The sequence below is a fragment of the Dipodomys merriami genome, unplaced genomic scaffold (assembly GCF_024711535.1).
Source record: "Dipodomys merriami isolate MVZ:Mamm:240054 unplaced genomic scaffold, mDipMer1.0.p SCAF_5, whole genome shotgun sequence".
NCBI lineage: Eukaryota > Metazoa > Chordata > Mammalia > Rodentia > Heteromyidae > Dipodomys > Dipodomys merriami.
The window spans coordinates 39,975,759-39,991,874 of NW_027206068.1; the positions used below are offsets into that span (position 1 = coordinate 39,975,759).

General features: G+C 37.0%; 1 protein-coding gene across 6 annotated transcripts in view; it reads left to right on the plus strand.

The window, feature by feature from the left end:
- The window catches only part of Cdk14 (cyclin dependent kinase 14), a 558,419-nt gene that overhangs the window by 464,640 nt on the left and 77,663 nt on the right, over positions 1-16,116 (plus strand). For all 6 annotated transcript variants that reach the window (XM_069996437.1, XM_069996440.1, XM_069996441.1 and 3 more), the window contains 2 exons: positions 4,149-4,288; positions 10,228-10,371. In XM_069996437.1, coding sequence (XP_069852538.1) covers positions 4,149-4,288; positions 10,228-10,343 — 256 coding nt within the window. In that variant the 3' untranslated portion in view covers positions 10,344-10,371. The remainder of the gene's footprint in view (positions 1-4,148; positions 4,289-10,227; positions 10,372-16,116) is intronic.

Genomic DNA, 16,116 nt, shown 5'->3' on the forward strand with positions numbered 1-16,116 from the left:
CTTAGGATAGAGAACATTAAAAGAAGGTAGATAACAAAAGTCATGTTGTAAAAATACTAAACAAAAGAAATGGATATTATTAAATTAATGTAAGAAAAATGAATGATAGCTTTAAAAGTTTTACTTAATATGAAAAAGATCACAATGTGAAGATTAAAGACTGTTTTCCAGGAAGATGTAACAAACAGTGCTAGACTGTTATGTGTTTGAATATTCACATTTACAATATATGAAACCAAATTTGGTAGACTTACAGGAAATGAAAGAAAATTGAACCTCCATAATGGAATATTGAAAACAACAGTTCTTCTAATGCCTCTTGGTAAGTTTATGGCTTTATATAGGACTTCTAATTATGATATCATACATATATTCTCTGAAATGTTAAGTTTCATACAGTGTAGATGGATAAAAAATGCTTCTAGCAATGACAAAGACACTGATATGGAAAATGCATGGGTAAAATTAGAATAAAATTGGTTCTTGAAATATAGATGAGAAACACTAAAATTTCTAAACTTTCATATAATAATGATTAATATAGAAGTTCAATATCACAAATAAAAAATTATTTCACCAACATTAAATTTAGACAATTTTGAAGTATATTATATATACACACGTGTTATGTGTATATATGTATATATGTGTAGCTATAAATATGTATATGTATATATACACACATATGTACATATATGTATATAAATGGCAGATTAAAATCCACTAAAATGGTTAAAGGGGAGAAGGAGTGGGAAAATTAAGAAAGCCTGGCACTGGTGGCTCATGCCTGAAATCCTAACTACTCATAAGGCTAAGATATGAAGATTATGGTTCAAAGCCAGCTCAGGCAGGAAAGTCCATGAGACTTTTATCTTCAATTAACCAGCAAAATATTCTGAAATAAAACTGCAGTTCAAGTAGATCTCTAACCTTGAAGAAAAAACTCAGGACTGCACCCAACTGGAACTTGGGTTCAACACCCAGACTGGCATCAAAAACATAAACAAAAAGGAAAGAGTAATATAGATAGGTAAATTTGATCAAATACATTGTATGTATATATGTAAATATGATAATAGTACTTTTTGTACAATTAATGTATGCTAATAATTTTAAATGTGAAATAATTAATTTTAATGGTTGAAATGAAGCCATTTTATATTGGTGAATTTCTTGAATTTAGGTATATTTATTATATCTAATAACATAATAATTATATAATTATTTCTACAACTTAGATGTATTTATTTTATCTAAAGGTAATCAACAATTTATTATGAAGACAAAGATAGACTTATACATATTGATAATTCCTCCAAGCAGTAAAACTTGTTTGTATTCAAGTCTAGCTCAGGGCTTGATAGAGCAGGAGAGGTTGGTTACTGATTCATGTTGTTCACCATTATTGTTTTATAAGACCAAAAATAATATGTGTTGCTTTGTATTTCATGTATTTATTTATAGTCATGAATTTAGTGCTAAATAATTGCAAGTTTTTAAATCACCTTTGTCTTCATTGTTTATGTAATATATCAAGTTTGAGTATTTATCAATATTCCTTTTTCCTTTAAATACATTTTATTTATTTAATTATTTAAAATTCAGCCAGGCCCCCAAATCAGATCTAGTCCCAAACTGGCTCTATTATGCTATTTTTAATCAAATTTATATAAAATTGATATGAATGCATTGTCATTACACATATATGTTATTGTACTTTCAATATCAGTGCAGTTTTGTTTGCTTATTTATGGTGTGCTAGTACTGGGACTTGAACTCAGGGCCTCACCCCCTGGTTTGACTTCTTCACTCAAAGCTATTGCTTTACCACTTGAGCCAACTCCACCTCCACTTCTGGCTTTTTTCTTTTTCTATTTTTCTATCTCTCTTTTTTCTTTTGCTATTAATAGTCTCAAAGACCTTTCTACCCCAAGTTTTCAACCCCAGGTTGGCTTCAGACCTCCATCCTCAGGTCTCAGCCTCCTGTGTAGCCAATAGCTTCTAGCTTTATAAGTGCAGTTTTTACCAGTAAGTCTTGCTATCTCAGACTTTTCATTTGAGTTTAAAAAATGTAAATGACAAGTTCATAATCTTTAAAAAAATTAGGAAGAGGAAATAATAATGTAGATGACCCAGTGTTTTGACAACTGTCAAAAGAAAAGAAGCTTTACTTGACACTATGTTGGATATGTACCTTACAACTTGGGGGAGGAGGGGAGGAGGGAAGCGTAAGGGGAAGAAAATGAGGGATGGGGTAACAATGTTTAAAACCAAATGTACTAATTACCTTACATATGTAACTGTAACTCCCTTGCTCATCACTTTTTCAATAAAAATAACATAAATTTAAAAAATAAAATAAAAATTCACATAACAAGCAAAAAAAGAAATCGAAAAGAAAGCATAAAATTTGAAAATATATCCTCTCCCTGTGAACAAACTTCTCTTTGCCCAGCATAGTAGTTCAAACTTAAAATCCTAGCTATTTGCAAGGCTGATGTTAGAGAGGATCATGGTTTGAAGCCAGTCCAGGAAAAGTGTTCATGAGACCCCCTCATCTCAATCAATAAAAAGGTGGACACAGTGGTACACATCTGTCATTCCATCATCACAGAAAGTATAGGCAGGAGGATCATTGTCCAAGCTAGCTTAAGCATAAATACCAGACTATATAAAACATAACTGAAGCTAAAAGGTGGTATAATGTTTCCCTAGCAGATGGAAGGCCCTTGAATTCAAAACCTAAGTAACCACCAAAACAAAACAACAATCATACAAAAAAAAAAAGAAGGAAAAAAATCTTACTGATCCATTTGTACAAAACAGCCATTGCATCCAGGCACTGAACCCATTTCTGAGATGTTCACATAGAAAGCTTTAGCAAGTAGGTCCCTTAGACTAGCTGAGAGGATAATGTTTTCTTTGTTTTTGTCTTTCTAATTAAATTCATTACCCTCTTTTTTGTTCCCTGTCCTGACTCTCACTAACCATATAACAAATTTAAATCCATACGAAAGAGCAGATTAAGGAGAATTGTGTTGATCATTGAAGAAATATGTTTGTTTGGGTTTTAGTTTTTGTTTTTGCTAATTAATTGTGTGTTCCATGCCTTCAAGGCTTTTAAAAAGTACTCTCAGAAGCAACTTTCCCTGACCCCATCTGGCTGCCTCTGAGAGTCAATGCACATGTTTCACTGTATTGCTAAAACTCAGGGAACCATGGCTAAAAGCCTTTAAGAGAACATGAATTACTACCGGAGTAATCCCCACCATCTCTGGCCTCTCCTTTCTTTCTGCACTATCAAATGGGAATAGTAACCTTGCTGGACTATAAGAGAATAGGAGAAATGTTTGAGAATGGTAACTAGTATTAGAAATACTGTTATTATCAGTTTTAATTAAGTGTCCAGGTTTGATTTCTCTGAGCAGAAAAATAGAGATTCCACAGAAAGCCCAGTGTGGCTGCACTGAGATTGCTGCCGCCCATATGAAAGCTTATGCCACATGAAAGACTTTACTTCTATCCTTTCCTCGATAATCTTGAAACCCATATTTTCTGTCTACCGTTGTTTTAAAGGTCATTTTGAATTGATTCAGCCCCGTATCACTTAAGTGTATTCCTGTTGTTTGAGCCTATACATTAATACTATGATACTGGCATTTGAGAGGACATCTGTTTCAATGATTTCATATTTGGCACAAGAAAATATAAAATCTTGGAGAACTAGTCATTTTTGTGACTAAAGAATCTAATTTCAGTTTTGTTTTAATTACCCTATTGTGTATTAGTTTCCTGTAAATGCATCTAGATGTCCATGAAGTACTTAGATTCTATGAAATGCTGTCAACTTATTATTTGATAATTTACCTCTGAAATGCTCTACTTCTGAACTTATTTTATTCAGCTGAAAGTGTCAGGTCTTTGCTTATATTGGAAATATGTTAAATCAATGATGCTAGAATAACCAGAGTAATAGTATGACTAAGAGATATGCTAAGAATCAATATGAGTTCTGCTCATTTACTTTCATTATTTTTCTGGCCAGGAATAAATTAACCTACAGACAATTACATGAGTTTTATGTCTTATTTAGTGGACTTTTCTTTCTTGGGTCTGATTTTTCTCTCTCTTTCTGCTTATGATTTTAGGCTCAGCTATGTGAATCATGCGGAGGATCTGGCCTCTAAGCTCCTCCAGTGTTCTCCAAAGAACAGACTATCGGCACAGGCCGCCTTGAACCATGAGTATTTCAGTGACCTGCCCCCACGGCTTTGGGAACTGACAGATAGTGAGTACTACGCGCCTGCAATATCCAACCAGAGCACTATTCCATATATATGCAACATGCGTGTAGAGAGATGTGTTTGTTTATATGTGCACAAACATGAGATTATTTATCTGTAGATGCATTGCATCTGTGTGTGTGTGTGTGTGTGTGTGTGTGTGTGTGTGTGTGTGTGTGTGTGTGTGTGTGTGTGTAAAAGAAAAGTGAGGGGGAGCATGCAAAAGCCAGAGGGGGATTATGTGTATATATATTAGTAGAATCCTGCCATTCAATTGCTAGCTTACCAGACACAGGAAGAAAATGGATTCCTTTTTTGCTATCTCTCCTCTGCAGTCTGCAGCTGTGCGTCTTTGTATTTGATTATGTGTGTGTCCAAAAAATGATCTGAGCATTCATAAAGGAAAAGGAAAATGTGATTTACATATTTAGTGCTTTATGCATATAGCTCTATTTTAACTGGCTGCAGTACACAGAAAGGGAAAAAAATGATTCATTTCTGTTTGATTCTCAGAGACCATCTTGGTTGTAACAATAACCTTAAAAAGGACTGCTATGCAGTGAGCTGAAGAACAGAGTTGGCAATTGGCTAATGCACAGAATTGACATGCAGGAACTGAAGGCATATAATTCACTTTAACTACACATTTTCTTGGTATTCGTACAGACAGCTCCTCTCTGGATCTTTTAAAACAAAACACATTCCTGGGTGGGTTTTCGTTTTGTTTTTACAAAAGTGTTCATATTTATACAGGCTTTTTCAATTACATTTAAAGTATCTGGGGCTGGATTTATGGCTGGGAGGGTCTCAGCTTTCTCCCCAAGTGTGAAACAGAATTCTTGTGAAATTTTGCAAAACAATATTGCTGTCGGAATGTTTTTGTTCAGTGGCGTTAATGTTTTTTTCAAAAGCTTATTACAGATATTTTTTCTCATACTAGTTGCTGATTGCATAAAAATAGCATACTACCTATATGCAGAAATGTTTTATGTTTATTCATCCTTGTGTATATACATCATTTACACTTATTTCCTTTATCTCTTGGATTTTATACTTCCCAGCCCCCATTGCACTATTCGATTTTCCTTTATAACACTATTGGATTTTCCTTGTTGTTATGTGTGTTTGGAATTATAACTCATATAATAAATCCAATGCATTAAAAAACGAACAGGACTGAACTCTCCTAACTGGATTTTTAGCCTATGCATATTTGCCCCAAAGTGACTACCCTTACTAAGATTTCCTAATTTCTGATCCCATGTTTTCTTTATATTTTGCCTATTTCCTTTCTAAACTGCTCACTGATCATTATTGCAATGATCTACAACAAAAATAAAATTAAAATCCCTATGGAAAAAAACAAGGATTTGGTGACACATCTTCCTATCGAGAGAAAGCAAATGGACTCATTAGTTTAAGACTCAGCACACTCAGCAGATGGTTTTCCCATGTAGTGTAACTTGTAGCTTGATAGCACTCCTTGGTGACATCTCAATCCCATCTGACTGGATGATTGAGTTTAAGCCAGGATTTTGATGGTCTATGGATTCTGAATTCTGTAGTAGTACTTTTCTGTTAATGTGGACTTATTACCCACTTGCCACTTAGTTTATCAGCCAGTGGTTAAATCCAGTTTCTATCAGTGAGTAAATGCCTACACATTATCACTTGGCAGCAGACTGCCAGCAGAGACAGCCTTGTCCCCATCATTAACAAGCACAATGTATGCAGAACACCAGAGGGGAATTAAAACCACAAAAAATACCTCAGGGTGGTATTTTTAATATGAGAATTTAATTTGTAATTTCACAGATTAAGAATTTTGGCTGCATTAATCCCTTTATCAGCTCACAGCAGGCTATTTGCAGAAGCATAACCATAAGGCGATATTCATTGGCAGAAACACGTCTTTGCATAACGTTAAACATCAGGAGCAGTGAAACCTTTTGAAGGGGGGAGAATAAAGATGAAAAAAATCATTATATTTTTAAAGCAAGATTCTACTAAATGCCTCTGGTAACAATTTTGACTTACAGAAATTCTATTTCTGTGTCTAGAAGATAATCATTATGAAGCATAAATCCAGTCTCAAGAAAAGGACCATCCCAGTATTAAATACTACAGTCATTTCCATTTAGAACATCGTGGCTATACTTGTAAACATGTTTACAAAACAAAGAATTCCCAGACTTCGGAGACTTGGGGAATTTAGTTCCTAAAAGTGAAATGACTGCTTTTGTTGACTGCCTTTTCTGGGTTAGTGTTCTGTAAACTATTTTTAGAAATCCTTTAACATTCTTCAAATTAAATTTCATATTAGTGTAGAATCTTTTTTTTTTAAGTTTGCTGTCTGGAAAGTAGCAAGTCCAGCAGAGGCAGAGGCTGAAAGTCCTCATGTGCCTTTTGGAGGGATTTGGAAGGAGCTCCACTGGAGTGCTACAGAACCACTGAGTGCATTGTCTTAGCAAGTCCTAATGCAGACTCACTGATTCCAAGCACTTCCCTGCCTTAGTCAGTTTAGGTTTAGATTGCTGTGATGAAATGCCCCACAGTGGGTGGCTTAAACATTGTTACAGTTCAGGGATGGGAAATCCAAGATGAAGGTGCTAGCAGATGCTGTTTCTAGTTAGGGCTCTCTGCCTGGCTGGTAAAAGGCCACCATGCTATATCTTCATTGGGAGGAGACAACATTTCTCTTTTCCTCTTCTTATAAAGCTACTGATCATGAGTGCACCTTCCACACGACCTCATCTAAACCTAATCTCCCATAGTTCCCCTCCCCCTCTCCAATACCATGCATTGGGGGGAGGGGGTCACTAGGGAATCAACATACGAATCTGAGGAAGGGAGGGACACAATTCAGTTCTTTCTGTCTCATTTTCTGTAATGGCTCGTAGCACTTGTTTTTTTCTCTAAATAATGTCCACCAAAGGAAAACACTTAGGCAGGAAGATCAGAACAAAAATAAGTTAATTTTGAGCTCCAACCTTCCTGGCCTGTGTTGACATGTTAGATCCTGTGAAAAGAACATCACTGTTGTTGAAACCTGGGTACTACAGGTCACTGTAGCCATTCTGTGGCTTAGTATAAAACTGAGTTGGTATGCTTAGACTAGACAACTGGTTTGGAAGAATTTTTAAAATACATGATCTTTTTTAGTTTATTCCGTTATTGCTGGTTCTGGTGCTTGAACTCATGGCCTGGGCACTGTCCCTGAGCTTTTTTGCTAAATGCTAGTGCTCTACTACTTGAGCCACATCTCCAGCTCTTTTTTTGGTGATCAATTGGAATGTCTCATGGACTTTCTTGGCCCATCTGGCTTTGAACCTTGATCCTCAGATCTCAGCCTCCTGAGTAGCTCGAATTAGAGGCATGAACCACTATCAACCAGCATTTTTCTTAAAACCTCATCAGGTTACTCTTTGAGTTTTTCTGTCCACTGATAGGTTCTGTCCCCAGCAGATACCTGAGGCACAGTCAGAGGAGAATCTTCAAGGGAACCATCCGGCCCACTCCTATGGGAAGGCTTCACGGTATAGCTTCTATGAGACAACCACAATGTGAACATTTAAGAGTTTTAGTACTTACAGTTCCTGACAAGAATATGCGTGCCTGGATCCAATTTCAGGGAACACAGGCAGAAAGAGGGACCCATGGGCAAATGCTATTATGGGGTCCATAGCATCATCAACCCTGATTTTCCTTAGGAGTTGTGATTGGTGGGTTTAAAGCAAGCAAGCACAAGTATTTGGAAGTCACTATGACCAGGAAATGGTCACTGCAGGCCATGGGCACAGTTCACTCAAGATGTGAGGGCCAACCAAATAGGCTGGGTCTAGATATCCCATAGAGAAGTGGTCCCCTGGGATCTATCGCACAGAGGAATGGAACCTGGAAGAGGTAAAATTGGGAACTGTCTCAAAGGTGACTGAGCTCTGCATTTAGCATGAGAAAATCCCAATGTGCTGAAGCACATTGAACATTTATTCCAGCCAAAATTTAGAACTAGTGGTAGGTGACTAAAATAGGAATTATCAATGCATCAAGCAAGAATAATGACAGAGATACTCTAGGATCTGGCAGTTAAAAGTTGGCCAATTCTAGAGGCATCCCACAATTCTCCCTCTGTCCTGAAACCCTCAACAGCCTTAACCCACTTCTACACAAGGATTGAATTGCGGGAAAGTAAAGGGAAGGCCGATTTAAAAGAAATCCTTTGCTTTCCCCAAATGTACCACAGGGCATTCTGCTGTGTATACCCTCAAGTTACATAAATTATTGAAGGAGAACTACCCTTGTCAAAGTAAATAAACAAAATACACTTCATAGCTCAGAGTTTCTGGTTTTATTACACTGATTTGCTAATTTACAAAACCCAAAATGAGTAAAAGAAGGTTCACAAATTGGGAAGTCCCTAAGGACCTTTCCCCATCTAACTTTTTCAGGTTTTTTTTCCCACCTAGTCTGTTGTTCTAAAACAACAAGATACTGTTATGAAGCTTCATGGCATCCTTTTGACAAACAAAGTAAACACAATGATTCTAAATGTATCTGTGCCCTTCAGTTACTTTTCAATCAGGTTTTTGAACCCATAACTCCTGAACTGTTGTCTTCAAAGTCTTTGAAGACAAACCTTTGGTCTTTTCCCAGCCTTCATCTTGTCTATCAACAGAATTTAGCAAAATTGGTCACCAGTTTCTCCTAGTAATACTTGGTTTCCAGAAAAGGATTTTATGGATTTCCTTTTGTTCCCTAAACTCTCATTCCCGGATTCCATTGTTAATCTCACCTCATCTGCCAGATCTCTCATTGTTAGAGGATCCCTAGGTATATCTTCTTTATTCACTTCCTGGAGACATTATCTAAGTTTCAGAATTTGTTAAATCTGAAAATATAATCAGTTATTAAATCTGAAGACTGAAACACCATCTAAACATAGGTAGCTTCTAAGGTTCTTTCTCCTCTGATTCTAGCCATTTGACCATCTAGTAATCATCACAAACTTACTATTACCAAAACTATACTCCTACTCTTTCCCCCAAAACTTGCTTCCTCTGTAGTCTTCATTTTGTGAATGAATGCTGACACCATTCTTCCAGTTGGCAGAGGTCATCCTTCATTCTTCTTCTTGTCACATTCCATAGGTGCTACTTTTAAGATAGATCCAGAATCACATCAGTCCTCACTTCACTGTTGGCACCTGCCCCAAGCCATTCCATCTTGGTGTTTTTATAGTAATTTGCTAACCAATTTACCTGTTTCCTGTACTTCTACAGTGACTTCTGGTGATTTGCTCTTGACATTTTGTTCATTTTCCCTCTGTATATGTAAGGCTTGCCCTCCCACTACTTTGAGTCTCTGTTCTGTTTTTTGGGGGTTTTTTTTTGTTTATTTGTTTGTTTTAAATCAGGAAGCCTTCCTTGACCTTCTATCCAAAGCCACCAGTTTCTCCTTCCTATTTTATTTTTCTTCAGAAAATTCACCACTATTTGTTATGTTTTTGGTTGTTTACTACCTGTCTTGCCTAGCCAGAATCTACAAAAGTCAGAATTTTGTTTAATTCTGATTTTGTTCACTGTAGGATTCTGCGATTCCTTGAAAACCATGAGACTCAATAAGTGTTTCTCAAATGAATGAACAGAGGGAAAGGAACATAAATCCAAGTTAATTGTTCTAGATTAGAGAACTCTTAAGTAACCATATGAGTGTGGTTGCAGTGGAAAAGCAGTCTCTCAATGCGCGAGCGCGCGCGTGTGTGTGTGTGTGTGTGTGTGTGTGTGTGTGTGTGTATGCATGCCCGTGGCTACTTGACATTTCAAAGATGAATATACCACGAAATTCTACGTGCAGGTGTCCACAACTGCTTCTCAATTCCATTTTTTAAAAAAGATTATAAACATACTATAAATATACAAATGAAAACTCTTTATTCTCTCCCCAGTGTCTTCTATTTTTACCGTCCCAAATGTGAGATTGCAACCAGAAGCTGGAGAGAGCTTGCGTGCCTTTGGGAAAAACAATAGTTATGGCAAAAGTCTATCAAACAGCAAGCACTGAGGAGCACAACATTCTCAAGAGAGCACAGGTAAGGTGACCTACTTTACTTGTAAAGTAATAATTAATAGATACTGAGCAGATCTAATAAATGAAATATTTCAGACACAATTTCCCCTGAAACTCTTTTGAGTCTCATAGACTTATTATGGCATTCATCAAGCATTCTATTGAGATAAGAATCTAAGTCATTTCTATAACCTCAGGCACCTGCCAGATTCTCACCAAAATTATATTGAATCTTGACCTTCAGTTGCATATTCACAAGCAAACCACTTGTGACATAAGCAAAGAATCTTTTAATTTAATTTTTATTTTATTGTAAATATGCTGTACAGGGGGAGCAAAGCATCTTACCTGCTCATGTCCTCTTCCTTGAGGTTAGAAAGAAGTATCCCTCCATATATTATCTAAGCCACACACCTGGTTTGTTTCTGCTTTGTTGTTCTCAGTTTTAGAAATGAGAGATCTCACATAAAAATCTAGATTTCTCATTTAAAAAAAGAATCAATAACTTTGGCAACACTGCTTCCCCATTCCATCCTCAGGTTTTTGTGTGTAATTAAATCCTGGCTGCCTCCTTTGGAATAGACAAGACTTCTCCTTAAACCCGGCTGCCATCTGGGCCTTGGCACCCATTTCGGATTCCTGGCTGGCCCCTGGTACTGATCTTAGTATAAGGAAGCATCTCTTTTTCACTGTTGAATTCTTTGACCTCTCACTTTATACATAGGAAATATAACCTAAACATAGTCGTGTCTACACAGGTCAGCCAATCTTAGTAACAGCAGCTCCTAAAATCATTGTCTTGATTGTCAGATGGAAATGTCTAGCTTTCATTTTTTTTTTTGAAATATACATATTATTTATGTGTATACATATATATACATATATGAAATTTTTTGCTTCCTTTTGTAACATGGTTTTGTTTTGGTTTTGTGGGTCGTGGGGCTTGAACTCTGGGCCTGGATGCTATCCCTACTCTCTTCAGCTCAAGGCGAGCTTGAGCCACAGCACCACTTCCCGTTTTCTGGTGGTTAATTGGAGATAAGAGTCTCATGGACTTTCCTGCCAGGGCTGGCTTTGAACTGTGATTCTTAGATCTCAGCCTCCTGAGTAGCTAGGATTACAGGCATGAGCTACTGGTGCACAGCTATAACATGGTATTTTGAAGCAAATACAGGTTTTCCCTTTATTGGAAGCCTGTTGCTGGCTCATGTAGAGAAGTGTACTTGTTCCCTGTTCCTGAAGATACTCAGAAATTAATGTTGAAGTGAATTGGAGAGCATGCAGAATTACAGGAGCTGCTGTCCCTTCTCCTAACATGATATACGTTAAGAAGCTAAATGGACAATGTGGCAAAGATAGCAAATGCAGCTGTGCACATTGTCTTCTGGGAGATCTGCCAGTATCTTGAGCTATTTCAGGACTTAGCCTTTTGTATTCTCAACATGGAGTCCAGCTTTAAATTCATAGGGATATGGCAGTAATTTTTGAATGATTTGGAGAAGAATAATTCTTAGATAAAATCTAATGTATAAATATCAGCTGATGTTACATATAAGCTTGTGAATCTACAGATAGGAGTAAGGTTTTTCTTCTTTGGGGTTCTTCAACCCTATTAGATATGAAGTTACCTGAGAACACAAACATGCTCTTACCTTGAGCTGTTTGACAGACAGAGTGGAGCCAATTTCTGACTACTTACCTCCTAGTAAATGGCTTTCATTCATGAGGGTTGTGGTATATGTTTATAAAAGTATTTAACTTGAATTATCATACTAAAGACCCCTGGCTTCATAAGTCCCAGAGCAAATCCAGTAAAATAATAGCAGAAAGGAGATTTCCTTGTGTTATTGCCTTATATACGCACACAACATACACATATGCACATACTCCACACATACACATGCATGTGCATGCATGTATGTCTTCATTTCAATCACAGGGTCATGTCTTTTCTTCTTGACTCTTTTGAGATGTCCTTACTTGTGCCTGGCAAGTCAGATCAGCGAAAGTGTGTTTCAGGTCAGCTCATCCTTGTAAAATTAATCAAGATAACTTGACAGAGGATTGCCCAGAAAGTCTCAAAATAATTACTGATTTAAAAGGTAATTTTTATGTGGGGAGGGCAGTGGAAGTCTATAGGGTTTGAACTCAGGGCCTTGGCGCTGTGTCTGAACTTTCTTGCTCAAGGTTAGTGCTCTACTACTTTGAGCCACAGATCTACTTCCAGTTTTTTGGTGGTTAGAGATAAGAGTCTCATGGACTTTCCTGCCTGGGCCGGCTTTAAACCATGATCCTTAGATCTCAGCCTCCTGAGTTGCTAGGATTACAGGCATGAGCCACCGGCAGCCTGGCTTATAAGATATTCTTAAGTGATCAGAACAGCAAAGATCTGTGTTTGAAAACCTTTACAAACATTCATTTTCTATGCAGTATATTTTTAAGTTGGAGCTAAGTAGAAGCTTTTTCTCTAGCATCATGTGATTGAAATACACATTATTTTCTCTATAGAGTTTTGCCTTTTTCACATCAACTTTCAAGGCTTTAATTTTCTTGCTGTTCTAAATCCAAATGCCTTAGTTTGATTTAAGATGATGCTTAGGAAACATCTCAATATTTCCTTTTCAGAAAAGCCACAGGAAAGCTGGATCCTGACATAGTTTTCTCAGTCAACAGAAAAAAAAATCACTGTTTTTTTTCTCTTTATACACTTTAAAAAATTTAATCAAATGAGCAAATAATATAGCCTAATTATTGGACCATACATCATATGGAACAGCCTTAGTCTGACCAATAGCTACATATCAAGTTTCAGATCTTATACAGCAAAAACTCTACCCAAATAAGGTATCTCAGAGAACAGCATGCATTTCCCTGGACTTTGATTTCTTTATTATTGCTGGATTCATTAACTGTTTAGAAAAGACTGTAACATCTTAAGTTTCCCTTGAAAGTCCTAGCTCTTTGTAAAGCCCAGAGAAATAGGAAAGGAGAGGGAAGAGAGGAAAAACTGGACACTCAGAAGCTGAATGGGGCCAGCATTTTAACTACCTCTCTCTGGCAGAAAACAGTGTGCCAAGGGTGGAAACTGAATTGTGTCACTCAGTCTTTGAAATGATGGACACTAGGCAGACTGTAGTGTTTCAAGTCCTGATACTTCTCCCACACCTCAGTGCCACATTATTTCTTTCCTTGCATACTAAGGTCACTTCAATTATTTAGTTAACAATGCTGAATTTGCATAAATGGGCCTTAGCTGAAAAGCTAATGAGATGTATTTTGCTTTGTAGCAGAAAGCAATTTTGGTTTTAGAATCTTGTAACAAAATTAAATGAAAAGCAAGCCACAAGCACCTAAGTTAAAAGATGAGGTTGCTGTCAGAATTCTGAGCTTTGTACATTTTATTATCCTGAAAGATGGTGGTAAACTAAAGATCTCGTAGATTGTTCCCACTCATTTGATCACCATTGAAGGGCAAGATTTTCTAAGTCTGAGAAAGCCTTAAAAATCCATTGGTATTTTCCCCAAAGGAAAAGACTTGAGGATATATTGAATATGCTACATTCATTAGAATCACTTACATTTGCTTCAGATAATATCCAGCAGGCCCCTGTGTTGAGCTTAGTTTTCCAGACATTCTAAACTGGGACGAAGTGTATGCCCACTGTTTTCTTCTCCTTTTACTGAACGGATATGGGGACAAAAATGGCTGCTACTTTTTTGGACATCTGTTTTTATAATGTTTCTGAAAATAGTATGTATTCCTTATGAAACATCTCAATGAATCAGTTGGTCTTCAGCTCTCATTCAATTCATAGTAAATTTAGAAATATCTATCTAGTACATGAAATAACATTGTTTGGTTCAAGTGCAAGAGGTCAGCTGTGCACACGGTGTTGATCCTTTCCTTGCATTTTAGCATATTTCCTTGGCCTGCCCTCGATAGTTAAGAATCATGACAATGGAAAATGGCTAAACACTTTATGCTTGACTCAGTCACTAAACAATTTCCTAAGATACCACATTAGGTAAAGAGATTCAAATGTACTGATAATATTTATTTTGTGTATTTATTGCTCAAGAAGTCTAAATTAAATGACATCAAGATTTAAGGACCAGATTCTTGACAGAACCCAGTGTACTGCTGCTTCAAACGTCAGCAGTATCCTCATACTCAGCGTATGACACCCGTGCTGGATTTTTCAAATCCAGTACCTGGGGCCCATGCATCTACATTTTAAAGAAATCCAAGAGGACATGGATGCAGGTGGCTTTTGAAGCACAGGTAGTGAACTCTGAAGTACATAGGCATAATTATATATTTAAGAAGTAAAATAATTAAATTCTTTGGATTAGAATAGGGTAAAGACAATCTAGGAAAAAAATCAGTGCTCTGTCACACAAAGTAAAACAATTCTGTGGCTCTTTCATTTTCCTCTTTCCTCTTTCCTTCCTTCCTTGCTTCCTTCCACCTTTATTTCATTCTTTCCTTTGCTTTGAGAGAGAACAGTGTCATGCTGTCCAACATGTAGCATTATGTGCCTATTGAAATGTAATTCTTAATTAGTGTGAAGTTCCTTCCTACAGTAGCAGCACAACATTTCAAGTGCTCAATAGCTCTTGTGGTACTGACCACCCTGCCAAATAGCTTAGGTACAGAACAGCTTAGGTACACTCCATTTCATGAAGTGTTCTACTGTGCAGTGCTATTGAAGAACATTTCTCCCACTTGTCTTTATCCCTCTGCTTCTGAGACTGTCTGCTGCTGAACTATTTCTGCTCAGTTCAAACCTTCCTTAAAAATGGCTCTGATTGGAATAATCAGCATCAGGAAGTAGAGAGAGAGGCTGCTGGATCCAGCCACTCTATATGAGCTACCTACCAGTGGCAAGCTCCCTTTAGGTCAGGTTCTGAGCCTGGGTGTGGGAACTGGGTAGCCAGCCTATGCAAAAGATCTTCTCAAAAGAGAGCTCCAAGCTTGGCCATCTCAGAAGCTTCTGTGCAGCACACAATGTGGCTGGAAAGCACCATAACTGGCTTGTGTACTATAAAGTCCAAGTCAGGTCAGTACAGTGTTAATGACGTCAACACTTAGTGTGTGACACTTAGGATCTTCTCTGGGTGATAATTTTGGCTATTGACTAATGGTGTTTTAGCATCATATCACATTTGCTCAACTATAGATACCAAAGAAGACAATGCCCATTAGAACATAACCGTGATATAAAACTTCAAGTTTTAAATCTAGGTTTCTTACACTAGCTACAAGATTTCTTTTTTGTTTGTTTGTTTGGGCTTTTGTTTTTTCCTTACAAATGTTATTTTCTATATGATCTTATCGAACAAGCACAGTTTTATTATCTCTATTGCCCCATGCATTTTACACTGCTGGTAAAAGGAGAAACAATTGAACTGTTCTTCATGGTTTTCTCTGAAAAGAAAATCTCTGATTATTGTCAATGTTCCCACAATACAACAGATTGAAAAATGCATCTTATTTGGATAATTGACACACTTTAAGCCATAAATGCATGACACATACTATGAGCCCTAGATGGAGAAGAGGCTGGAATATTGTTTTGTTCTTATCCACTACCATCCCCCTTTATATCCTTTTGTGCCAAATGGTCTCTCATCTCTGTAAATTCTAATTCAACAAGGCTACAGAAGTTTATCTTTTCTGCACCTTCTCTCCCTTTGCCTCTTGGCTCCTCCTCTTTTGAGTTACCTCTTTTCTGTACTGTACCATCACTATCCCTGTCCCCAACTC